At 35.6% G+C, this 26,500-nt stretch overlaps 2 protein-coding genes across 2 annotated transcripts; both read right to left on the bottom strand.

The window, feature by feature from the left end:
- Positions 1 to 7,820: 7,820 nt before the first annotated feature.
- On the bottom strand, positions 7,821 to 9,897 carry LOC129884728 (putative RING-H2 finger protein ATL21A). The gene is made up of 2 exons (XM_055959014.1): positions 9,181 to 9,897; positions 7,821 to 8,315 (listed from the first exon to the last, which is right to left on the bottom strand). The coding sequence occupies exons 1-2, from the start codon at positions 9,872 to 9,874 to the stop codon at positions 7,876 to 7,878; spliced, it is 1,134 nt and encodes a 377-aa protein (XP_055814989.1). The 5' UTR covers positions 9,875 to 9,897; the 3' UTR covers positions 7,821 to 7,875.
- Positions 9,898 to 24,714: 14,817 nt separating this feature from the next.
- Positions 24,715 to 26,426, bottom strand: LOC129884727 (putative RING-H2 finger protein ATL21A). The gene is made up of 2 exons (XM_055959013.1): positions 25,745 to 26,426; positions 24,715 to 25,168 (listed from the first exon to the last, which is right to left on the bottom strand). The coding sequence occupies exons 1-2, from the start codon at positions 26,424 to 26,426 to the stop codon at positions 24,726 to 24,728; spliced, it is 1,125 nt and encodes a 374-aa protein (XP_055814988.1). The 3' UTR covers positions 24,715 to 24,725.
- Positions 26,427 to 26,500: the final 74 nt, after the last annotated feature.

Here is a 26,500-nt window from a genome sequence, read left to right as displayed (position 1 = left end):
CAAATTGTTGTAAAATTAAGCTTAAATAATATAAGTATAAAGAGAAGAAGACAAAAAATGTAGATGAAGGAGAATTTTTTTTTTCTATTCAAGTGTTAAATACAATAGTGAGTGACAATCCTATTTATAGGTTGCAAAATCACTCCAAAAATCACGATATTAAATGCCCAAATTAATGAATACATACTTATTCAAAATAGTTCATAAAACCTAAGAAATATGTATATATGAATTCCTTGAGGAGGCAATGTTTGGATTTGGGTTCCCTGAAAAGTTTATTAGAATGGTCATGACTTGTGTCACGTCTGCAAAATTTTCCATCAAAGTGAATGGGAAAGTAATGGTTTATTTTTTGAAGGGCAAAGAGGATTGAGGCAGGGTGATCCAATGTCACCACTTCTATTTGGTCTAGTTATGGAATATTTATCAAGAAGATTGAAGACAATGAGTAATATTGTTGATTTCAAATTTCATCCCATGTGTAAAGCATCAGGATTGACTCACTTGATTCTTGCAAATGATCTGATGGTTTTTTGTGAAGGAACAACAAACTCTATTAATAGAGTAATGGAAGCATTAACACACTTTAGTGAAGTAACAAGCCTTGAAGCTAGTATGGACAAGTCAAACATTTTCCTGGCAGGTGTGGAGGATACAGTCAAAAGGCAAATAATGGAGAGAACTGATTTTTCTATTGGAAAACTTCCAATCAGGTATTTGGGATTACCACTTTCTTCAAAGAAGTGGAGTAAACTGGAATGTCAGCAGCTTGTGGATAAGATCATCTTTAGGATGACAATATCCTATTCCAAACAGTTATCCTATGCTGGGAGGCTTCAAGTAGTAAATGCTGTATTTTTCTCAATATATAACTTCTGAGGATCTATCTTCATATTGCCTCAAAGTATACTTAGAGAGGTGGATAGAAAGTGTAGAGAATACCTATAGGGTGCAATAGAAACGAAGAGAAAGGTCTCATTGGTAGCTTGGAACATAATATGTTATCCAAAGAAGGAAGGGGGATTGAATGTTAAGAATTGCAGATTCTGGAATATAGCTTCAGTTGGTAAACTTTTATGGCAATTTCTTATGGGAAAGGAATCCCTATGGGTCAAATGGGTCCATGGGTTATATATAAAGGCACATAAAAATATTTGGACACACAAAGCCCCTCCCGACAGCAGCTAGTACTGGAGAAAACTACATTCCTTAAATGAGAGAATGAAGAACTGGTATGTTCATGATAAGTACTGAATTAATTCCAGTAGGAATTATTCGATCACTCAGAGCTACTTAAAACTGATAAGAGAGCAAAGAAGATGGGGGATAGCAGAATTAATCTGGAGTGTGGTAGCTCAACCAAAACATAAGTTCATTGTATGGTTAGTTGTGCAGAATAGACTCCTTACTAAGGAGAGGATGCAAAGAATGAATATTCCTATAGATAACACTTACTGTTGTTTATGTAATACGCAAGCCCAGGAATCAGCTAGTCACCTGTTTTGGCATTGTGAATGTATACAGAAGGTGAAACAAGGACTGGAAGCATGGACAGGGATCACACTGAATGCAGGAAATATGACACGAGTGTTAATGACGATAAAAAGGAAGAGATGTAATGGTTTTAAAAAGCAGATTCTGGCAGCAATATGGGGGGCCATGTACTACAATATTTGGTGAGCTAGAAATTGGAAGAAAATTCGATTAATGTATATACAGCCAGAGAAAGTTGTTACACAGATCAAAAAGGATATAAACATTAGATTAGAAATGTTTAATGCATCAAAGAAAGCACAGAGTTGTAAAGAATTCATGTGACGACTGAGTTGTTAGCTAGTTTTGCTTTGTTTTCTTGAGGCTTGACTGTTTGACACCTTCCTTAGGGTGACTAACAGTTGAGTGCTCTTTATTTGTAGTTATGTTGAAGGTTACTTCTAATAATATTTCATAGTTGTTATCAAAAAAAAAAAAACGTAAAAAGTTCATGTATTAACTAAATGAATAATCCACACATTCAATATATTTATAATACTAATAAAAAAAAAAAAAAATCATCTAATAATTGCTTCCATATAGCCTTTTTATGGATTGAGAAAAAGGGAGAACATACGTGCAAAGCATAATTAATATTCTTTGCCTCTTCAGCAATAAATTAAGTATCAAGGTAACAAAAAAATACAATCATAATCATTTTGCAGAAGAAGAGAAGACTTTTGGCAATTTATTGTTTAAAGCATGAATTAATTTCAGTATAATTTGACAAAAAAAAAAGAAAAGAAAGAGGAAGGATCACTGTCCCTTGAGCTTCAATAAAGTCCTATTTATCAAACTCAATGGAAAAATAAAACAGAAGGAAAAAGGGATCGCTGAGTTATATCCCCACCCCCCACCGGACACACATCCCCTTGAGAAGTAGAAGTGAATAATTTTAAATCATAACGTTGAAAAAATCAACACCACTATTCATTGAGCAAGTCGGAGGGTAATTAAATCCTTCCAGAACACTAATATATCTTATATGGATCACAACTACAATGGAGAAAAAGTCAATAAGTACGCTAATTTTGGTAGTCTGTGGTCTATTATCGATGGTAGAAATACCTTGAATCAAGAGTGTCACTCGTTACGACTTGGTCAAAAACTTTATATAAACTTTACTCCTATGTTTAAGACAATACTACTAGAAAATTATAATCAATTTGAGATAGTATATAAAGCTTTTAAATCTCACCGATTCAATCCAAATTTGTTTACATGTCGAATTTAACAATATATGGACATGAGAAATCTTAGTAGCTCGTTGGTTGGTTATATAAACTTTCACTTTGTTGGTGACAGTTCAATTTTTCTTGTTAAGAAAAAATAAAATAAAATAGAGACAATAGATGGACATGATTTTGTAACAAAAGGAAAAATTTATGAACATCAAGCTACAAATTAGGCACGACGTTGTGATGCAATTTGGAGAAGAGGAGACACTTTCGACAAACAGGGCAAGTAGTATTCAACTTCAACCACTTATCAACACAATCAATATGGAAGCAATGTTGACACTCCGGCATACACTTAGCTATCTCTCCGGCAATGTACTCCGCCAGGCATATCGGGCAACTCGATTCGTTCTTATCAACCACAATTTTTCGGTAAGACTGAATCGTTGACTCATCAAGACCAACCACGCGGGCAGCCCCTGCTTCACCGCCATTGTCTTGGTATTGGCGGTGAATGCCTGCGATGCGGAAACGAAATGCTATACAGATTACTAACAACGTCGATGGTACAACAAGACATATGGTAAATATTAGCACGAAAATGATTAATTGATGACTTGTTGCCATGATTCTGGAATCTGGAATCATCTAAAAGCAGGATGCTTATATATACTATTAGATTCCAATGAATTTTGTTGCCAGAGCATCAATGTATCATGACGTATATTATTTTAAGTCAACTCTGTATACGTATGATCATGTACTAGTTGTTAATTTTTTTTGGTTAATGATGTGCGACGTTATAATTAATATGATCCAATTGAATCTTGTTTATTCCGGTGTGATGCCTACCGTAATTTATATAATAAATTCGAAAGTCGATTATACCCCCTGGCACATTTTTATTTAAGGATGTGTTTGGAATGTGATAAAAAAAAATCTCAATAACTAATGAGAGAAGGAAAAATAAGTTGTATAAGTGGATACGATTTTCTTTGCTTAATTACTTACTAAACACCAAAAAATAAATAAAAAATGAAAAATATTTTTGCTTATATCAAACACACCCTAAGTCTTCGAGGTTTGACAATTATAGAGAACTTCGTCCAATTGTTTCCATTTTTTTTCTTTTAATTTGGTGGAACAATTTAACTAAAGAAATTTTAACGAACAAGTAAAGGAAAACTAATTTGTTTGTATATTACAATTATTGTAAAAAGCATGTATGCTTATCTAATATCCGAAATCACAAGGATATCTCTCTCTGATATAGTACAAACCAATATATAATTTACTTCTATAATCATGATTGGTAACCATATAATAACTAATTAAAAGGTACTGAATGTTCAAATGGACTGATGATAATTTTGACTAATAAATAAAAAATGAATTCCGATGGACCGGTGCGCATCTCCAAAAGCCCTTCAATAAATTTCGATTGTTTAAATGTAACAACTCGACTATTTCGAATAATCAAAAGGTCACATTCCATAAATTTTAGAAGTATATTTTAAAATTTTATTTTTAAAATTTATTTGATCAGATTTTGAAAATTTGATCTTTAAATATTTTTAAATTCTCAAAAATGATTGAAACTTTAAAAATTTTCAAATAAAAATATATGTTCAAACACAACTTCAAGTTTCAATAATCACAACTTCAAAAGTGTGTCAAATTTTTAAATTTCAACTTCAAAATCTATATGTCGCCATCAATTACACGGGCAAGAAAGTTTCATGATTAAAACTTGAGGAATTTATGAGCTTCACATCAAACTTGAGGAATTAAAAACAGAAGACAATCAATCAATATAATTATATAATATTGCGTCGTCAGTTACGCAATGATGGAGAAGAGATCAAAGGTAAAAATCCAAGAAAAAATAAAAGGAAAACAACAAAATGTGAAAACTAATTTAAGATAACTCAAATGAAAGTGTAATTTGAGCTGCTTTTTAGACATAAATCCTTTATTATATATTATCGGCTTTTCGCTTGTGGTGCAAATATGATAGTACAACATTTGGTTTGCTACTTTTTATTTTATCATAAATAATGCACGCTTCGCAAGAAAGTCAAAAAGGAAGTGTACATGCACCGTTCAAAAAGAAAATGCATATTTTATGCGTTTTAAAAGTTGTTGTCTCCTTTAACAATTTTTGACAAGAAAATGCGTATTTTACACGAAAACGCGTATTTTACACGTTTTCAGTTTCCTATAAAGAGAGGATCGCTTGCCCTCATTTAGATCATCCCACAAAAAATACAATCCAAAAGAGTAAGAACACAAAGAGAGTTATACACCAAGATAAATATTGTAGTCTTGAGTGTCCTCTTTAGTAAGTTATTCCTTTTACAAGAGAGAAGTGTTTATTGTTGTTTTCTCCTTGTATTTGAGAGCAGTGTACTCCCATATAATCATAGTAAAATCCTTCTACCCCGTGGTTTTTTCTCTCTATCTGTTTGAGGGGTTTCCACGTAAAATTCTCGTGTCCAATTTATTTTCTTTATTTATTAGCATATCAAACTTTAGTTATGATGCTTCCTCTCCCTAACAGTGGTATCAGAGCCTTCAGTTATTCTGCCTGTTTTATGAGAAGATACTATCTGTGAGTAGTAAATTTCGGTGACGGTAAAGTTTATCACAATTATTCGCAAAAATATTCAGAAACAATCTAGAAGGGTGTGAAACAAATAACAATGTTGAGTACAACAAAGTTTGACGTTAAGAAATTCAATTAGACTAATTTCTCATTGTGAAAATTGAAAATAAGAGCGATATTGAGAAAAGACAATTGCCTAGTTCCAATTGAAGGCAGACACACAGACTTTACTGATGACAGCAAGTGGAACGACATAGACAGCAATGCAGTTGCTGATCTACACTTGACACTAGCTGATCAAGTGTTGTCTAGTATGGCTGAAAAACGGACGACGAAAGAAATATGGGATACTCTTACGAAATTTTATAAGGCCAAGTCTTTGCATAATAAAATCTTCTTAAAAAGAAAATTGTATACTTTTCGAATGACAGAGTCCGTGTCGGTTACTAAACACATCAATACTTTGAATGCTCTATATTCGCAACTTACAATAATGGACTGCAAAATAGAAGGGACTGAACGTGCGGAGCTTCTACTTCAAAGTCTGCCTGACTCGTATGATCAACCTATCATCAACCTTACAAACAATACAGACAGTCTAGTTTTCGATGAAGTTGCAGCCGCTATCTTAGAAGAAGGAAATCGATGCAAAAATAAGGAAGACAGACAAACAAGTTCGCAGCAAGCTGAAGCTTTAACGATGGTGAGAGGAAGACCAATGGAATGTGGCCTTAGTGGGAATCACAATTATGGTAGATATAAACTAAGAAGTAAGAAAAATATCAAGTGTCACAACTGTGGCAAGAATGGGCACATTAAGAAAGATTGTTGGTTCAAGAAGAAGAGTAAACACCCTAAGTCATCAAATGCTCAAGGAAATGTTGCAAGTACCTCGGATGATTGTGATCTTTAATATAGTGAAGCAATATCAAATAATGAAGGCAGAAAATGTTTCACTGATTTCGGGATCTTGGACACAGGAACAACATGACACATGATTTCCAGGAGAGAATGGTTCCATGAATATAAACATATCTCAGGAGGCTCTGTGTTCATGGGAGACGATCATGTTTTGAATGTTATTGGTATTGGGTCCATCAAAATAAAGATGTATGATGGCACGATACGCACCATCCAGGAGGTACGACATGTAAAAGACTTGAGGAAAAATCTATTTTTTTGAGACAATTAGATGATAATGGGTGTTCATATAAGACTCATGGTAGAATCATGAAAATATCAAAAGAAGCACTTGTAGTGATGAAAGCGAAAAAACTTGTTGCAAATCTATATGTGCTTAAAGGTGAAACACACCAAGAAGGAGAAACATCAACCGCGTCAGCAAGTTCATTTGAAGAATCAATGATAATGTGGCATCGTAAATTGGTCATATATCGGAATGAGGTTTGAAGATTCTTGCTGAGCAAAAGTTTCTTTCAGGGCTCAAAAATATTTCACTACCCTTTTGTCAGCATTGTGTTACTAGTAAGCAACATAGATTGAAGTTTAGAAGTTTCTCTACTAAAAGCAAGAAAATATTAGATCTGGTCCACTCTGATGTCTGGCAAGCACCGATAGAGTTTCTAAGAGGAGCGAAATATTTCGTGTCATTTATCGACAATTACTCCAGGAGAAGTTGGGTGTATCCAATCAAGAGAAAGGCAGATGTTTTTCCGATTTTCAAAGAGTTCAAAGCGCGGGTGAAACTTGAATCTGAGAAAAAGATTAAGTGTTTGAGGACAAATAATGGAGGTGCACATGCACTGTCCAAGAAGAAAACGCGTATTTTACGCGTTTCAAAAGTTGTTGTTTTCTTTAGCAACTTTTGACAAGAAAATATTAGAAATTCTATTTTCAAATTTACACCAAAAATTAGTTAGTTTGACTCTTGTAGTTCGAATCAAATCACATAAGTTGAAACAAATAGAGTATTACATTATTTTTTATGTCAGATAGAATATAGAATAAGAATATAAATATTTGTATATATATATATATATATATATATATATATATATATATATATATATATATATGAATTTGAAATTCAAAAATTGCAAACTTGTAAATTGGACTGTTAACCAAAGAATTAGGAGTAACTATTATTCTATTAAGGTTTAACGATGGTGTTTCAGATAACAATTTCATGCACGCAGGACATCCTTTTCTACAACTTACTACATTTGAGGCGCGTCAATGGTACAAACACCCTAGTCAAGTTACTTATCTAGTGTTCGCTAAAAACCCAACATATTATAGGTAAAATATTTAGGATGCAATTGAAAACTATTGAACTGTAATGGAAGGAAAGTAAATAAAAGACTTTCATAAAAATTCTCGAAAATACTTCAATTTTAAAGCACATGTAAACAAAACATCCAAGCACGGATAACTAGCCAAACTTTTTCACACGCAAATAAATAAGCCTCTTACAAAAATGATCTTAACAAACGTTCAAGGAGCATTATATATGTACAAGCTTGAATTGAGAGGTACAATATTAGTTTCAATACATATCATATACAGACAAAACTCTATCAGATGTGGGGAAAAAATGTGTTATGAAAAATTAAGATGAACAGGGGAAGGATTATTTCTACAAACAGGACAAGTACCATTGATCTTTAACCATTCATCAATGCATTCAGCATGGAAGCAATGTTCACATTCAGGTATGCATCTCACTGTCTCTTTTGGATTGTACTCTGCCAAACATATTGGACAAATTCCATGATTTGGCCCTGGAATTCTCCGACTTTCTCCTAGGACAACTTTTGTGTACGATTCGATCGTCGAATCGTTGAGGCCGATAGCCGTTTCCGGTTGTGGTACTACGGCTGCTCCACCGGCAGTAGTGTTCTGGAGAGCAGCTGCCGCTCGGCGGCTGTCTCGACTTTGCACATAGCAGATGTAACAAGTCAGAACCATTGAACATGTGATGGCTGGCATCACTAAGGCTAGTGCAACAATTCGGAAAATTTGTATACCTTTTGTACTGCCTGCAAGATTAAAAAAAAATTATGGTGACGTTAAGACAAAAGAATGTTAATGTTACTAAACTTAATATTGCTAATGCCCCAAGCTCAGGCTTATGTATATTGAAGGCTTTAAATTTTATGAAGTTATAAGCCATTTCCACAAATAACTAAAGTGTGCAGTGATATAACCTTACCCTTTCAGCTTAAAATTTTAATCAGAATCTCAATATTCTCCAAATCTTTCGTTAATTCTGAATTTATTAATTTCATTAAGGTGATAGAATAACATACGCCGTCTTCTGCACGATCTCAGCCAATTTTAAAGTTGGTGGAATAATACATAAACACTTAAATATAAATGTCCTAATTATTCCTCCATAAAGTTTGACATGGGACTACTATATAAGAAGGGCCAACTTGACATTTAAAAATTAACTTACCCCAAAACCTCAAAGTCTCTACCTCAGCTATCCTTTTCATTTCCCTTAGAATATCTTGACACAATAAAAGTCAAATTGTCCTTAGCCACATAAATAGTTTTCGTTGAATTCTCTCAGCTAACCCTGGTAATTAATTAACTTATTACTTCTTAATGTATAATCAATTCAAAGTGTGAATGAAGAAACAGTACTGTTATGTAGATTGAGGATCAGTTTAACTTTAATGAATCCTCTGAATACTACCAAAAAATAAAGGTAAAAACCATACGGACTTGATTCAAAGCAAACAATATCATACTGCGTTATTGAAGAACAACAAACTTAATGTTATTTACTTCCTACTTCAACTAATCGAGATTCGAGCTGAGTTGATTCATGATTGCCACTCTTAGCCAACCTTGGTAAATGGGGAAACTATACTAGTGTAAAAATAAAAAGATATTTACCTGTTCCAGGAACATCAAAGCATTGAATTTCTCCAGTAGTTGCATTCTTAAACCCACAAAGTTCTCCGTCTACTTCGCATTCTTGGCAATTCGGTTCATCCCATGTTAAAACAAGATCATTATCAAGGTCACTTGAAAAAACTGCCTCATATAAAGGAGTCCACGAGACAGGAAGAGACAAAGTGTTATTTACACTACAATTATACAAACTTTTCATTTGGTTTGCAAGGCTAGTTGAAGAAGTAGCCAAAGTGGAGATAGTGGAATTACTCATACAACCAATAACACTGAAACGAGACATGACCAAATCTGTCGAACAAGTCAAGAAAGTGTAGTTCCGATAAGAAACAGCCTTGAAGACAAAAGAAGAAGGAAGTTGAAAATTAGTAAGCCGTTTTGGAAGGCAATTAAATTGATCGTAGAGTTGAATTTCTTGTGTGAGGTAGTTGATATTGCGTACGTAGAAATCCCCTGCACCAGGAAGACTTAAAATTGCTCTGCCTTGATTGTTGCATAAAATATTGAAACCAGGATTATATGTACAGTGCTGAAGATTTTGCGGATCTTCTAATCCAAAAGGAAATCGTATGTCAAAACGATTATTTCCACAAATAGAATCCAGGGGGCAATCATGGTTTCCATATACAGGTGAAAAGAGCAGAAAAGAGAGAAAGAAAACTACCAAATTGTCCATATGTTTCAAGAATGAATCTCGATATAGATAGGCCGCTTATATTAGATTAGAATTTAGAATAGCAAAGGGGCATAGAGAGTTCTTTTTATTTATTAGTTGTTTCAGAAGTCAAGAGTCTGAGTTGGTGATCATGCCAGAGAATTGTTATAATGAGCTGTTCAAAGAACAAATATAAAATCCAACTCATATTATAGAGTTGAATAGAGTGAAAGAGGACGCGTTGCCGCAGGTAAGCGCTAGAGTTAAAACAATAATGAATACAAATGCATAAGGACAGTGGCGGAACCATGATTTTTACCGAGGGGTTCAAAATATAAAAAGGTAAATACACGAAGAAATAATATAATTTTTCGATGAAAGGAATTAGGCTGAAGCCCTTACGGTACCCTGGCTCCGCCCTGCATAAGGACATGTATGAGCCTGAATAAATTAAAGCAGAAAGGATAAAGATTTTTCATTTGATAAACTAGAAAATTGAAATGATTTTAAGTGCTCCATTTCTTTAAACATATGAATTTGGAAAGTCATAACAAGTAGTAAATGCTTAAATAGTTGCATGCGTGACTGCATTCACACCCTAAGCAGTTTATTCAAGATCAGTGATAACCATATTGAAGAATTCAAGTAGAATTCAGGATCCAAGTAGAAAATTTTCTACTGCTTTGATACCATAAAGAAAAATAAACTATATTATATTGAGGAATTTTCTGACAGATTTTCACTGTACACAACAAGTATTTATGCAGAAATAAAAATAGAAAAACAAAATATTGATAGGAAATCTATAACTAAAAAGGAGTTGTTGGTTCAGTGGCTAAGAAGAAACTCACAAGCTTAACATCCTGGATCCGCCTCGATATGTGATCATGACACGTGGTTTAACTTTCCCTTTTATTTCACAAGATCTAGTTGTCTTCAGACCAGAACTTTTCATCAAAGATCCTTTCTTCTTCTCGTCTTCTTCATTTTCTTTTCTCCTTTCTTCAAATCAGCAGACGATGAGGAATTTTGGTGAGGATTCCCATCAACTTAGATATACTTCTTCACGCGTGAATAATTAACATCTTACAAGAATGATCCTAATAAACGCTCAATGAACAAATATATGTACAGGTTTGCATTGAGATATACGATATTAATTATTTCAAAAATGGAATGTGAAAACAATCTAACTAACTGATATATAGTTTGTAATATATAGAGGTCTTAAATTGAACAGACACACATGTTCTTGAAAGAATATGACTATTCTGAAAACTTATCTCTTGAAGTTCTGTAAATATGAGAACTATCTTGAAGTAGCCTAAGAAAATCTGCTAGTATAAAACATGGACTTTTGTAATATCCTGAAGGAAATTGCTTATATTCTTTCCAATCTGTATAGGGTATTTTCTGATTGTATCCAAATCCAGTAAATCACTACAAGTAGCAACGGTTAATTATGGTAGTAAACAAATTTTATGCTTTAGGAGAATCCTGAAGCAATGAGATTTCAAGTTCATAGAACTTTCAAGCGGCTCTTAAAGAATGTTGTTTTTCAGATAGTGTCAATTTAGAATTGCCCATTGAAGGTCGCAAACAGACAAAAGACCACAGCTCGTTGAATTATTAAACTATTAAGAGTAAGTGAAAAAATGATACTACTCTTCTTCCTCCACTATTGATATTGACTGAATTCGTTATAACCCGCCAAGATGGCAGGAGTCGCAAAGTGAGTAATTATAATTATGATCATTTTGGTCTGGCATATTGGTATCAATTGAAAATTATTAAGCACTTCAAAGCAATGCATGATAACGAAGAAAGTTACAAAAAATCGGAAATGCATACGAATTACTTTATTTAGGAAGAATAATAAATATACCTGAGATCATGGTAAAAATATTAGAGATGATATATTAATGTTTTAATTGTGCATTATGCTTAACAATAATAAGATTTTTCGAGTAAATGGTACTATTATTTGAAAAAAGATACTTGAAATATTTTAAGTGTGGTGTGCTTGGCTTATGATTACGAGTCAATATTAAATTTTAATGTTTAGAATAATTTTGAAGAACTTGAGATGTAAATTGATTTAAATTGTATAGTTCTTCAACTCCCCCACAAAATCCTTGGTGGATATTGACAATGAATAAATTTATAATTTGGTCAGTCTAGGTGATAACTAGTTGATGAAACAACTAATTTGAAATTTGAATATCGTTTGTTATATGTCTGTTTCAGAAAGACTGTGTCTTTCATGAAGGGTGTCACTTGAAATGTTATGTTTTTTCTTGTACATCACTCGAAAAGTTGTGATTTTCAAGAAAATATGTATCTGCTTTTTTTTTTTTTTGATAAACTACCAGAAGATAGTGATGTTATATTCCTGCAAAAAATAATATGTATCTGTTGAAAGACAACTTTTTGTATAGACATAACCACTCATAAACGGTTGAATTGGTACGTTGGTCTATAAGTAAAGAACCAACTGATGATGACAATAAAAATCAATATAAGTTGGATTTGTTGCCCGAGTAAAGTTGTTATAATTAAGCATCAAAATAGACTTGTACTCCACCGTGGAATAAGAATACTTAGCATAAAAATGCTCGAAAAGAGGGGGAATGGTTGAGAGATATGATGTTAAAATGTTGTGGGCAGATGCGGAAAAATTACCCGGAAAAATATTTTTTAATAAATAATTACTGATTTTAGCGATACTTTTTATTTATTACCATTTATAGCAATATATAGTAATATTATGATATATATGTCATGTATTAAAAGTGAATTACGCATGCAATATAAATGTATTATAAGTGTTTTAAAATATATTATACTTGTTTGGTAAGAAATTGACACAATGTATTAGAAGTGTATTAAAGTATGTGATAAATATATTATCCATTATAAAACTTGTATTATATGAGTTTTATAAATTATTCTCGCTAATATGTATTAAAATTATATTATAAGTGTTCAATAAAAAAAATATAATTGCTATAAATGATAAATATTTTCTTAATGTAGTACATTTATATAAATTTCCCTTCTAAAAATTGGATATGCAACAGAAAGCCCAGGCATATGTCTCTTCGGCATGCCCCATGTGAAAGAATGATCTATATTAATCATGAAACATTTAGTTTCAAAAGATACAATTTAATATACTTGTGAAGGAATAAGGCTAAAATTCTCAAGCTAAATACAAGTTATAAGAACTCCACTTCGAGTGAGTATACATTCTGACGATACAAGTTTAACGGGCAGTAACAAGTTACTTTGTGTTGCTAAAACTGCATACTACTATATGTGAATTAAGGAGCTGTTAAATGCCTGAAGTAAGAGGTGCAAGAAAGTAAAAAAGGAGGTGTACATACACCGTCTAAGAAGAAAACGCGTATTTTATGCGTTTCAAAAGTTGTTGCCTTCTTTAGCAACTTTTGACAAGAAAACGCGTATTTTACACGAAAATGCATATTTTACGCGTTTCCAGTTTCCTATAAATAGAGGGTCTCTTGCCCTCATTTAGATCATCCCACAAAAATACAATCCAAAAGAGTAAGAACACAAAGAGAGTTATACACCAAGATAAATATTGTAGTCTTGAGTGTCCTTTTTAGTGAGTTATTTCTTTTACAAGAAAGAAGTGTTTATTGTTGTTTTCTCCTTGTATTTGAGAGCAGTGTATTCTCATATTATCATAGTAAAATTCTTCTACCCGTGGTTTTTCTCCTCTATCTGTTTGAGTGGTTTTCACGTAAAATTCTCGTGTCCAATTTATCTTCATTATTTATTATCATATCAAACTTTAATTGTGGTGTTTTCTCCTCCTAACAGTAGTATCAAAGCCCTCAGTTATTCTGTCTGTTTTATGTGAAGGTACTATCTGTGAATAGTAAATTTTCATGAAGAGTAAATTTCGGTGACAGTACAGTTTATCACAATTGTTCGCAAAAATATTCAGAAATAATTTAAAAGGGTGTGAAGCAAATAATAATGTCGAGTACAAAAAAGTTTGACGTTGAGAAATTCAACGGGACTAATTTCTCATTGTGAAAATTAAAAATAAGAGAGATATTGAGAAAAGACAATTGCCTAGTTCCAATTGAAGGCAGGCACACAGTCTTTACTGATGACAGCAAGTGGAACAACATAGACAGCAACGCAATTATTGATCTACACTTAACACTAACCGATCAAGTGTTGTCTCGTATGGCTGAAAAACGGACGGCAAAAGAAATATGGGATACTCTTACGGGATTGTACGAGACCAAGTCTTTGCATAATAAAAAAAATTTAAAAAGAAGATTGCATACACTTCAAATGGGAGAGTACTTGTCGGTTACTGAACACATCAATACTTTGAATACTTTATATTCGCAACTTACAATAATGGGCTGCAAAATAGAAGGGATTGAACGTGCGGAGCTTCTACTCCAAAGTCTGCCTGACTCGTATGATCAACCTATCATCAACCTGACAAACAATACAGACAGTCTAGTTTTCGATGAAGTTGCAGCCGCTATCTTAGAAGAAGGAAATCGATGCAAAAATAAGGAAGACAGACAAACAAGTTCGCAGCAAGCTGAAGCTTTAACGATGGTGAGAGGAAGACCAATGGAATGTGGCCTTAGTGGGAATCACAATTATGGTAGATATAAACTAAGAAGTAAGAAAAATATCAAGTGTCACAACTGTGGCAAGAATGGGCACATTAAGAAAGATTGTTGGTTCAAGAAGAAGAGTAAACACCCTAAGTCATCAAATGCTCAAGGAAATGTTGCAAGTACCTCGGATGATGGTGATCTTTAATATAGTGAAGCAATATCAAATAATGAAGGCAGAAAATGTTTCACTGATGTCGGGATCTTGGACACAGGAACAACATGACACATGACTTCCAGGAGAGAATGATTCCATAAATATAAACATATCTCAGGAGGCTCTGTGTTCATGGGAGACGATCATGCTTTGAATGTTATTGGTATTGGGTCCACCAAAATAAAGATGTATAATGGAACGGTACTCACCATTCAGGAGGTACGACATGTAAAAAACTTGATGAAAAATCTATTTTTTTTAGACAATTAGATGATAATGGATGTTCATATAAGACTCATGGTAGAATCATGAAAATATCAAAATGAACACTTGTAGTGATGAAAGCGAAAAAACTTGTTGCAAATCTATATGTGCTTAAAGGTGAAACACACCAAGAATGAGAAGCATCAACCGCGTCAGCAAGTTCATTTGAAGAATCAACGATAATGTGGCATCGTAAATTGATCATATATCGGAACGGGGTTTAAAGATTCTTGCTGAGCAAAAAGCTTCTTTCAGGGCTCAAAAATATTTCACTACCCTTTTGTCAGCATTATGTTACTAGTAAGCAACATAGACTGAAGTTTAGAAGTTACTCTGGTAAAAGCAATGAAATATTAGATCTGGTTCATTCTGATGTCTGACAAGCACCGATAGAGTTTTTAGGAGGAGAAATATATTTTGTGTCATTTATCGACAATTACTCTAGGAGAAGTTGGTGTATCCAATCATGATAAAGGTAGATGTTTTTTTTTATTTTCAAAGAGTTCAAAGCGCGGGTGGTATTTGAATATGAGAAAAAGATCAAGTGTTTGAGGACAGATAATGGAGGAGAATACACTAGTGATGAATTTGATAACTTCTATAAATAAGAAGGTATTAAAGGGCATTTTACAGTGGCATATACTCCACAATAAAATGGAATAGCAGAGCGGATGAATAGAACCTTGTTGGAACGGACAAGAGCTATGTTGGAAACCGCAGGATTGGAAAAACCATTCTAGGCAGAAGTAGTCAAAACTACCTATTATGTGATCATTGGTCACCATCAACCGCAATTGATCTGAAAACGCTAATAGAGATGTGGACAGGAAAATCAGCTGATTATTCTTGCTTACATATATTTGGAAATCCTACTTATGTTATGTACAACACCCAAGAAGAATCGAAGTTGGATCTAAAATCTAGAGAATGTATTTTCTTAGGGTATGCTGATGGAGTCAAGGGGTATCGCTTGTGGGATCCTACTGCTCGCAAGGTGGTAATCAGTAGGGATGTTGTATTTGTTGAAAACAAGATACAAGCAAAAGAAAGTAGCACTTCGAAAGAAAAATCAGAGACTACTACAGTTGATATTGCAGAAATAGAAGAAGTTTCTGTTTCTTCTAAAGCAGCACCAGAGCACGAAGAACAAGAGCAAGCTAAGATTGAAACTCCACAAGTTCGACGGTCAACTAGGGAGAGAAAAAACCATCTCGACACTCGAATGATTCTATAGAGGGCAATTATCACGACTCAACCCCGTAGGCCGTGACGGGTGTCCAAACTGGACACACACGTGTACCCCTGCCAATTATAAGTAAACCTATTTCCTGTTCGACTCATAATGTACCAACAGATAAGAAAACATACAAGTCGACAAGGCTGCCGTAACATATAGGGTCGTTCCATATTACACATACACGTGAGCGGACAAGGCTGTTACAACACCGAGAATGCCCCAAATCACAAGTCAGATAAGCACAACTGTAAGTACATACATATACAACTCATAGACAACCCACGCACATATCCACAGACCTCTAAGAGTAAGAACAGTAATATAAGGCGGGACAGGGCCCCCGCCGTACCCGTGAACAAAAATATATACATCAGGGTTTAGTACAAAAATTTAGGCTCCAACACAAAGGAGCACCTCTGGAACGCTCGGTGGGACTCCTATGCTGATGGATTCCCAAATTGTGTATCTGTACCTGCGAGCATGAACGCAGCCCCCCCTCCCGAAGAAAGAGGGGTCAGTACGACATATGTACTGAGTGTGTAAAACATAATATAGCATAACTGGTAGAATATCTGAAACAGAGAAGCAGGGTATAAAATATCATATAAGAAACCTGTACCTGTACCCTGTGAATCATAAAACATGTATGCTCAAATTATATAATATAGCCGGCCCTTTCAGGGATCCGGTGAATTATATCTGTAGGACCATCATAGGCCCGACGCCATCACCACCTTATTATATCACATCATTATTTATATACATACGTACCCGACCCTCTAGTAAGGGACTCAGTGAGTTTTTCATGTCATTGCATTATCATGTCCTCGTATAGTGTACCCGACCCTTTTAGTGAGGTACTCGGTGGATAATGCAGTGAACTGCACACGTTTACGTACCTGGCCTGGGACTTGGTGGTAGAAGGGTTACAGTATGCACGAGGAGAGTAGTGAGTAACCATATGCAATTTAAAATATTATCAGAGATCCGATAGTATAAGAGGATTAAGCTATCGTCTGAGGACCCGAGTAGTAGTATCGTCTTCTTGGATGCCCTCTAAATGCCATTAGGGGATATATTAATTAGCATCTCGGGGTCCCTAGACACGTACCAAAGTAATTCTAACCGCTTAAGGACTCCAGAGTACTTGTTTTCATATAGGCCTTACAACTAGGAGCCCGTATATTCGTTAATTCCTTAGCATATAGAAGGTTTAAGGAAAGTACTTCAACTATTATAAAAATTCGACATCCAGAGGTGAATAAAAAACACTTAGGGATGGAATCACCTTAGCAATCGTATCATCTTTTACTTATATCTAGGACATGCCAAAGAAGAGAAAGGATAGGCTTTACATACCTCTTCTGGATTGCTTTTAACCAGGTTTGCCTTGTCGTCCTCCGAACCTATTGAACATGAAAGTAAATACAAATATCAACACTCGTCTTTCCAGCATCTTAAGTTACCTTCGAGTATCTATAGAACTCACTCCCTCGCTTGCCTTTCTCGACTAGTCCCTTAATTAGTTACGGAATTAACGGAAATCAGGCAGCACCTCCCCTATAACTTGCCCTATCCGAACTTTCAATTACACCCTCAATTATTAATGCCAACCAAAAACAACAATCATTAGATATACAACATAGAAATACCACAATACGACGCAATATAAGTTCCAAACAATTCGCCCAAAACTATGATACCAAAAGAGGGTTTTTAATCTTTATTTCGTAAAATCGTTAACTATACAAAGTGGAGGGTCGTGTGGCTGAAACAAGAAGCACCCACTCCCCATTTATACCATGTTCCAGCCATGAAACACACGACCATACACCTGCAGCCGCACACCACAAGCACAACACCTTGCTTCGACTACAATTTAACTATAGCGACTCCAATTTAGTTCATTTTGAATGTTAAGCATCCCTATGAAATATTTATACTTCCAGCCACATACAAGGCATATAATACACTCCATAACCACCCCATAAAGTTCAAATTGAAAGGAGAAACCTTACCTTACCCGAAATTGGCCAAAACTTGCCAAATTGCGCCTCAGAACTTCTCTAAATGGGCTGAAATTGAGCAGGCTGTTTGTAGCTCTTCCTTGTTGCCCCATAATGGAATTTTATGTTATCAACCACCGTTATATAACCATATGATACCTTAAATAATTAATTTCAGAACAAAATCGAAAACCCTACCTTTTTCACTCTTGGTCGTCGCTCCTTTCTCTCTAGCTTTAGGGTTTCTTTTTCTTGTTCTTGGCTGAACTTTTTTGGATATGGAATGACTTGAAGAGTCATAAAACATGTATATATGGTCTGATTGTAGGTGACACGTGTTGACCCTTAGGGTGACACGTGTCCAATCCTTATTGGGCCACCATATCCATGTAGCCAATTAGGGGCTGCCATGTGGCAGTGGGGGTCTATCCCCTAAAGCAGGTATGTGAGTCAGTTGTTTGCGTCAGCTGCTGCCATGTGTCACTCCTTCCTTGCTGCCATGTGTCTTTTTCTCCTCCTCCACTTAGGTTCGTAATCTCATCTTATTTTAAAAACCTATGTAATCAGTACTACGTAAGCTTGGTACGTACTCAATTAGCTTAAGTATGCAAAACTTCTAAGTTAGTAGCTTACGTAGGTAATTCAAGTCCTACGACTCACTACTTGGCCTCCAACTCCTTTCGACTTCTCATGACCCTATTTCCAACCTTCTCTACTATGGGGCATCATATTTTCCCTTCCTTAGAGTTGTTTGATAGTGTCTTAGATTATCCCGCTCACATGATAACTTCTAAGAAGCTTAAGAGATATTCCGAGCTCAAGAGTGTGGGGTGTAACAGAAATATTGCATACTGTCTATTAAGAGAGGATGGAGAACCTTAAAATTTTCACGAGGCCATGAAAGGCCAAGCATCATATTTGTGAATGACAACAATGTGAGAAGAAATTAAAGCTCTTCATAAAAATAAACATGGGATCTTGTTTAATTACTACAAGGAAGAAAGGTTGTTGGAAACAAATGGGTATACAAGATCAAATACAATGGTAATGATCAAGTGGAGAAGTATCGTGCAATATTGGTGGTAAAAGGATTCGCTTCAATGAGATATTTTCTTCGGTGATTCGACTCAAAACAATTTGAGTGGTCCTGGCAATGTGCGCTATATTTGACTTGTACTTGAAGCAGTTAGATGTCGAAACTGTATTTCTTCATGGAAAGCTTGAAGAAGAAATTTACATGCTCTAACCAAAAAGTTTTGAAGAACAAGAAAAAGAGAAATTGGTTTGCAGGTTGAACAAATCTCTATACAGTCTCAAACAAGCGCCGACGTTTTGGTATAAGAGATTTGATTCCTTCATTATAAGTCTTGGATACAACAAACATAGTTCAGATCCTTGTGTTTATTACAAGAGATTTGGTGATGACGATTTAATAATTTTTTGTTGTATGTTGATGACATACTGGTAGCAGGCCCCAACAAATATCGTCTCACAAATTTAAAGGCACAGTTGGATAGGGAGTTTGAAATGAAGGACTTGGGACCAACAAATAAGATTCTAGGAATACAAATTCATCGAGATAGAAATAACAGGAAGATTTGGCTTTCTCAAAAGAACTACTTGAGGAAAATCTTGCGACGCTTCAAGATGCAAGATTGTAAGTTAATTTCTACCCCACTTCCTATTAATTTCTACCCCACTTCCTATTAATTTCAAGATTGCGACGCTTCATATTGTATGCATCAGCAATGGAAAGTTTAATGTTCGCCATGGTATGTACAAGACCTGACATTGCACAAGCAGTGAGAGTGGTTAGTCGATACATGGCTAATCTTGGTAGAGAGCATTGGAATGTTGTTAAGAGGATCCTGAGATATATCAAAGGTACCTTAGATGTTGCAATGTGTTATGGAGGATCAGACTTTATTGTTAAAGGTTATGTTTATTCAGATTATGCAGGTGATCTTGATAAAAGCAAGTTCACCAAAGGTTATGTGTTTACTCTTGCTGGAGAAGCCGTAAGCTGGGTTTTAAAATTGCAGTCTATCGTGGCTACATCTACGACAGAAGCAGAATATGTAGCAGCTACACAAGCTAGTAAAGAGGCAATATGGATGCAGATGTTATTGGAGGGACTCCGGCACAAACAAGAAAAGGTTGCTCTGTTTTGTGACAGTCAGAGCGTTTTGCATCTTGCAAAGAATCCAGCATTTCATTCAAGGACAAAGCACATACGAGTTCAGTATCACTTTGTTCATGAGAAAGTGGAAGAGGGCAGTATGGATATTCAGAAAACTCACACTAATCACAACCTAGTAGATATGTTTACGAAGACGATCAACAGTAACAAGTTTATATGGTGTCAATTTTCTATTGGTCTAATAAAAACGTAATATTGCAGTAATTGGATAGAAAGGATGGTGTGAAGACTTAATTAATTCTCAATTAAATCTTCAAGTGGGGGAATGCAAGAAAGTCAAATAGGGAGGTGCACATGCACCGTCCAAGAAGAAAATGCGTATTTTACGCATTTCAAAAGTTGTTGCCTCATTTAGCAACTTTTGACAAGAAAATGTGTATTTTACATGAAAATGCGTAACATATAGATGGAGGACTTCTACAGGGTCTTCTCGTGCGCTCGACTGAAAGGTAGTTTTGTAGGCGAACAAAATAAATTTTTGGAGGAGAGCGGAGTGAGGCAATGAAATTGTTTAGGCGAAAGAAAGAAGAGAACGAATGGAGTTTCGAGAATGAGAATCATATATTTTCCCATTTCTTTTTCATAGTAAAAAGACACTAAGACGCACCCACTACACACCACACACTTAGACGACTAGTGTGGTCCTTCCCCTATCGAAGAGCCACGTATCCAGGGTTGACCACATTATCACTGTTTTATCAAGGTGTGGCCACGGTCTCAATTGGGTCATTGTTTAGTATGCCCAAGCTTGAAAATAGTTGTGGATATTTTGAGTCCCTTAGAACGCAACTCTCTTATGAGTTGGAAGCCAAGACATATGGATTCCACTTCATAGGTACCGTTCACCTCGTGTGAAGGCTCGCTCAGAACACGTACCAAGCTTTTCTTAGAAAGGAAAAGAACAAAGAGGAGTGCTCCACTCCGAGAACGGAAAGAGCAGGCGGCATCTCTCGTCGTCTTCACGAAATTTCTTCATCTGAATGAACAAAAAAAAGAACCGAACTCTTTTTTATTTCAGGATCGGAAAGGTCGGCCGATCAGGATCAAAGATGACTGCCTAGTGGAGACGAGCCACTAGGAAGAACCACCTTTCATAACAAAAAAAAGATAGAACGAAGGATGAATTTCTCAATTTGGCTGGAGAGGCCAGACAAGCATTGCGGTTAAACAAAGCATTCTTTCTATCTCTCAATGCTTTGGAGACCTCTAAACTCGAATTTGCTGCAGACTTCTTGATCACAGCCAGGGTCAGCTCTAGGCTTGCAAGTAGAGAACCTGAGACCAAAGATAGGCTACTATGCAAGAAAGCCTAGTTTAAGGAGGACAGAAGGTAGAGCATGGAGCATTTTCTTATTATGTACTTCTTTTTGGCTAAGTCTTTTTTTCCGGCTAGCTCTAGGCCTAGTAGAGGTCCGAATAGACTAGACTATAAGGGCCAGCGTCCAAGGACCTACCAGACCGCTGATCTCACTTAAGCACTCGATGTCATAAATAACAATAAAAAGAGGCAGGGTTAAGGATCACTCACATCACGGGCAGCAGATCCGACGAGCTCAACTTCCACTGAAAAGAGAGGCTAGACCTCAACCTCAGAATCGAAGCCTGATGGTAGAGATTCTCTTGATCTTCTTCTTGGTGGTACAGCTCCAAGGACTTTCCATCCCCTGTCTATTCATCGAGCTTTGACACGCTCTCTCTCTGGGGACGGAATACTTGGACCTCGGGTTAGAAGGCAGATTGTCTTTTCTCCATTATAGTAGTAGTGGTCAATTGGTCTTCTTTGAAGGCTAGAAGCATCATTGAGGATAGTCAAAGTGATAGAGTTTTCCGAGGGGAGCAGAGAATTCCACTCCTTGATTAGGAGGTTAGAGCCTTGATTATGAATAAGCTGTGAATATAAATAGTCAGGAGCAAGGTTATGAGCTGGCAGAGACAGAAAATCTGGGAACTGGTGACTAGTTGAAGGTGTGCTCATTCCCCGAGAAAGGAAAGAGATAGAAAGGAAAGAAAGAAATGGATTCTTGGGTAGTATATCAGCAGGTTCATCACACAGCTCACTCCTTTTTGTGAGCCCATTTTCAAGCTCTTGAGGAAGAAGAAAAGGAGTAGAACGATGCCCTAGACTGACTATGCAGAGTGCTTTCGAGAAGATTAAGACCTATCTTTTTTATTCTCCGGTCTTGGTACTTTTTTTATTAAGGGAAGAACCCTATTGCTATACCTCTCAGTCACGAAAAACTCCATGAGATGCGTCTTATGCCAGCATGATGAAAGGGGAAGAAAGGAAAGATAACTACCTGAGAAATAAGATAACAGACTACGAGTCGTCATATTCGACCTTGGAAAAGACGTGCCTCGCCTTGGTATGGGCTAGGCAGAGGCTCCGATATTACCCTCAAGGCCTATTCCTTTCTCATATTGACAAGGATGGATCCAAATATCTCTTTGAAAAGCCGGCACTCATTTGCCATCCACACTCAAACCTATCCAACAAGTAAATAAGAACATTAGGTTCGCTATACACTCACGGAGCACTAACTTCAAACCAATGACCAGATAGTGTGAAATGAAAACCAATGCAAGGCAAGAACCCAATTATCGATGCTCTGCTAATAGACCCCCTCCTTTGAACATAGATCCGAACTCTCACTCAGAATGGTTACTGGACAAGGATTGGTTGTCTTTCGAACATCGAATCTCAAGTACAAGCCAAGGAAAAAGACTGTCATCTCAGGCATACCATCGACAGAGTAAGGAAAGGATAAGCAGAAAGTGCGCTAATCAAATCCTATCCCTTCTTAGTCCCAGCTAACCAAGTTCATTCCAACTCCCTATGAGCTCATAGTCGCTAAGAGGAAGAAAATCTAATTCCATCATTTCCAGGGGAAATCGAACTCAAGTAAAGTTAAGCCGAGTCTGCTTAGCACCTTTGCTATCGGCCATTCACTGCCAGTCACTCCTAAATCTACCTGATATGGACTGCTAAATCGATTCCTCTTGGCTTGATTAAAAAATCCTCTCAGAAGCTCGTGTATATTAGTAAAAGATGTGACTTTCACAGGGCCGATTGTTATTTGCCATCAAATGGAAAGTTAGCTCATAGGGCTGGCGCTGGTATTCTGCGGAAGATGTGTGAATTGGCCTATTCAACATATGCGCTAGAGCGATTAAAAGGAGACCGTTCCTTTCACCGGGACAAATGCGTGAATTGGCCTATTCAACATATGCGCTTGTTTCGATATTTTACGTGTTTTCAAATTCCTATAAATAGAGGGCCTCTTTCCCTCATTTAGATCATCCCAGATAAATACAATTCAATAGAGTAAAAACACAAAGAGAGTTATACGCCAAGATAAATATTGTAGTCTTGAGTGTCTTCTTTAGCGAGTTATTCCTTTTACAAGAAAGAAGTGTTTATTGTTGTTTTCTTCTTGTATTTGAGAGCAGTATACTCTCATATTATCATAGTAAAATTCTTCTACCCTGTGGTTTTTTTCCTCTATCTGTTAGAGGGGTTTCCACGTAAAATTCTCGTGTCCAATTTATTCTCATTATTTATTATCATATCAAACTTTAGTTATGGTACTTTCTCCCTCTAACAACAGGGACATAGTGACAAACTTCATAGTTAAAGTAATACTTAATGAACTTAGTAAATAGTAACAAGGACATAATAGCTTGTTTTACCTATATGTATATTGAAGTGATACCTCTTCAAGCAAGACTTAAAAGGGTTGGTCTTATAAGTATTCATGAAATCAGGATAAGCACATGGTCGTAAAAGTGTTAAAGCAAATACTGGATCTTCTAAACTACTAAACAACACTATGTAAGTGATATTTTTTATTTTGACACATGGAGTTATGGTTCAAATCTTTTTCCGTCTGATCTTTAAAGTATTTACATTAACGGAAAGTTCAAATCTATTATAAGATACTCTCCAGTATGCAATATATTATGATAAATATTAAAAACTAGTGGGAGAATATAATTTAAGATAAGTACTATATAAAGTTTTAAAATTGAACAGACACATTTATTCACGAAAGAACATGACTATTCTGAAAAGTCATTTCTTAAGTTCTATAAATATAAGAACTCTCTTGATATAGCTTAAGAAAAATAATTTGTTGTATCCCAAAGAGAATTGCTTATATTTTTTCCAATTTGTATACGAGCAATATATCTTTTTAAGAAAACTCGAGTTTCTTATGCTTCAAAGTCATTTCTTCTTGGATTGTATTTTCCTATTTTTCTAGCAGTAAAAAATAAAAGGTATGATTTGAAAGATAAGTGCATATACAGACAAGACTAGAGATGTGGGGAAATAATGTGTTATAAAAAATTAACATGTACAGGGGAAGGATTATTTCTACAAACAGGACAAGTACCATTAATCTTTAACCATTCATCAATGCATTCAGCATGGAAGCAATGTTCACATTCAGGTATGCATCTCACTGTCTCTTTTGGATGGTAATCTGCCAGACATATTGAGCAAGTCAAATGATTTCGCCCTGGAACTCTCCGACTTTCTCCTAGGACAACTTTTGTGTACGATTCGATAGTCGAATCGTCGAGGCCCATAGTCGTTTCCGCTTCATGTGGTACAACGGCTGCTCCACCGGCAGTAGTGGTCGGGAGAGCACCCGACCCTTGCCGGCTCTCTCGTCTTTGCTCATAACAGATGTAAAATGCCACACTCATTGAACATGTGATGGCTGGTATCACTAAGGCTAGTGCAACAATTCGGAAAATTTTTATACGATCTGTACCGCCTGCAACCAAAAATCATAGTAACGTTAACACAAAAGAACGTTTCAATCATGTTGCTTCTACTTTTATTCCAAATCTGAATACATTAAGCTCTTAAATAAAATAACACTCTTAAGGTGATAGAGTCATCGTATGCACGATCTCAACCGATTTTAAAGTTGGTGGGATAATACATAAACACTTAAATATAAATGTCTTAATTATTCCTTCATAAAGTTTGACATTGGATTACTAATATAAATGAACTTATTAATAGGTTGAGGATCAAGATAACTATAATGAATCCTTTGAATACTATGGGGAAAAAAGAAGAAACTACATATAAGGTGTATGGATGTTTTTAATAGTGTAACATCAGTTTTTAGCTAAAACTGTGCAAACTTGGCTCAAAATAGACATTAACACAATATGTTAATAGTGTGTTCAGGCTGGTTTAGCCCAACATACCGAGCTATTGAAGAACAACAGACTTAATGTTTATTGCTAACTTCAACTAATTAAGATTTGGACATTGGTAAATGGGAAAAATATTTAAGGATCAGAAATTGGAAGAGACTGTTATATGGAGAGATATTTACCTGTTGCTGGAGCATCAAAGCATTGAATTTCTCCAGTAGTTGCATTCTTAAACCCACAAAGACCTCGTTTCGATTCACAATCTTTGCAATTCGGTGCATCCCATGTTAACACAAGATCATTATTAAGGTCAGTTGAAACAACTTCAGGTGTCCAGGAGACAGGAAGAGACAAAATGTTTTTCACACTGCAGTTATACAACCTTTTCATTTGGTTTGCAAGGCTCATTGAAGAAGTAGCCAAAGTGGAAATAGTAGAATTACTCATACAACCAATAACACTGAACTGAGACCTGACCAAAGCTGTCGAACAAGTCAAGAAAGTATAGTTCCGATAGGAAACAGCCTTGAAGACAGAAGAAGAAGGAATTTGAAAATCAATAAGCCTTTTCGGAAGGCAATTAGATGGATCGTAGAGCTGAATTTCTTGTGTGAGGTAGTCGATATCACGTACATAGAAATCCCCTGCACCTGGAAGATTTATAAGTCCTCTGCCTTGACTGTTGCATTTGAGATTGAAACCAGGATATGTACAATGTTGAAGATTTTGTGGTCCTTGTAATCCGAAAGGAAATCGTATATCGAAACGATTATTACCACAAATGGAATCCAAGGGGCATTCATATTTTGCATAGACAGATGAAAAGAGAAGAAAAGAGACAAAGAAGACTAGCATATTGTCCATATTTTTCAAGAATGAATCTCAATACGGATAGGCCAACTTATATATATATATATATATATATATATATATATTAG

This window comes from Solanum dulcamara, chromosome 4, assembly GCF_947179165.1.
Source record: "Solanum dulcamara chromosome 4, daSolDulc1.2, whole genome shotgun sequence".
Classification (NCBI taxonomy): Eukaryota; Viridiplantae; Streptophyta; class Magnoliopsida; order Solanales; family Solanaceae; genus Solanum; species Solanum dulcamara.
The sequence above is the reverse complement of the archived record's forward strand: the minus strand, read 5'-3'. Positions and strand labels throughout refer to the sequence as shown.

Excerpts from the sequence above, each read along its gene's own strand:
- LOC129884727 (XM_055959013.1), bottom strand. The coding sequence starts at position 26,426 with ATGGACAATATGCTAGTCTTCTTTGTCTCTTTTCTTCTCTTTTCATCT. Across the intron at positions 25,169-25,744 it reads CTTTGATGCTCCAGCAACAG|GCGGTACAGATCGTATAAAA; the intron begins GTAAATATCTCT and ends TTTTGGTTGCAG.
- LOC129884728 (XM_055959014.1), bottom strand. The coding sequence starts at position 9,874 with ATGGACAATTTGGTAGTTTTCTTTCTCTCTTTTCTGCTCTTTTCACCT. Across the intron at positions 8,316-9,180 it reads CTTTGATGTTCCTGGAACAG|GCAGTACAAAAGGTATACAA; the intron begins GTAAATATCTTT and ends TTAATCTTGCAG.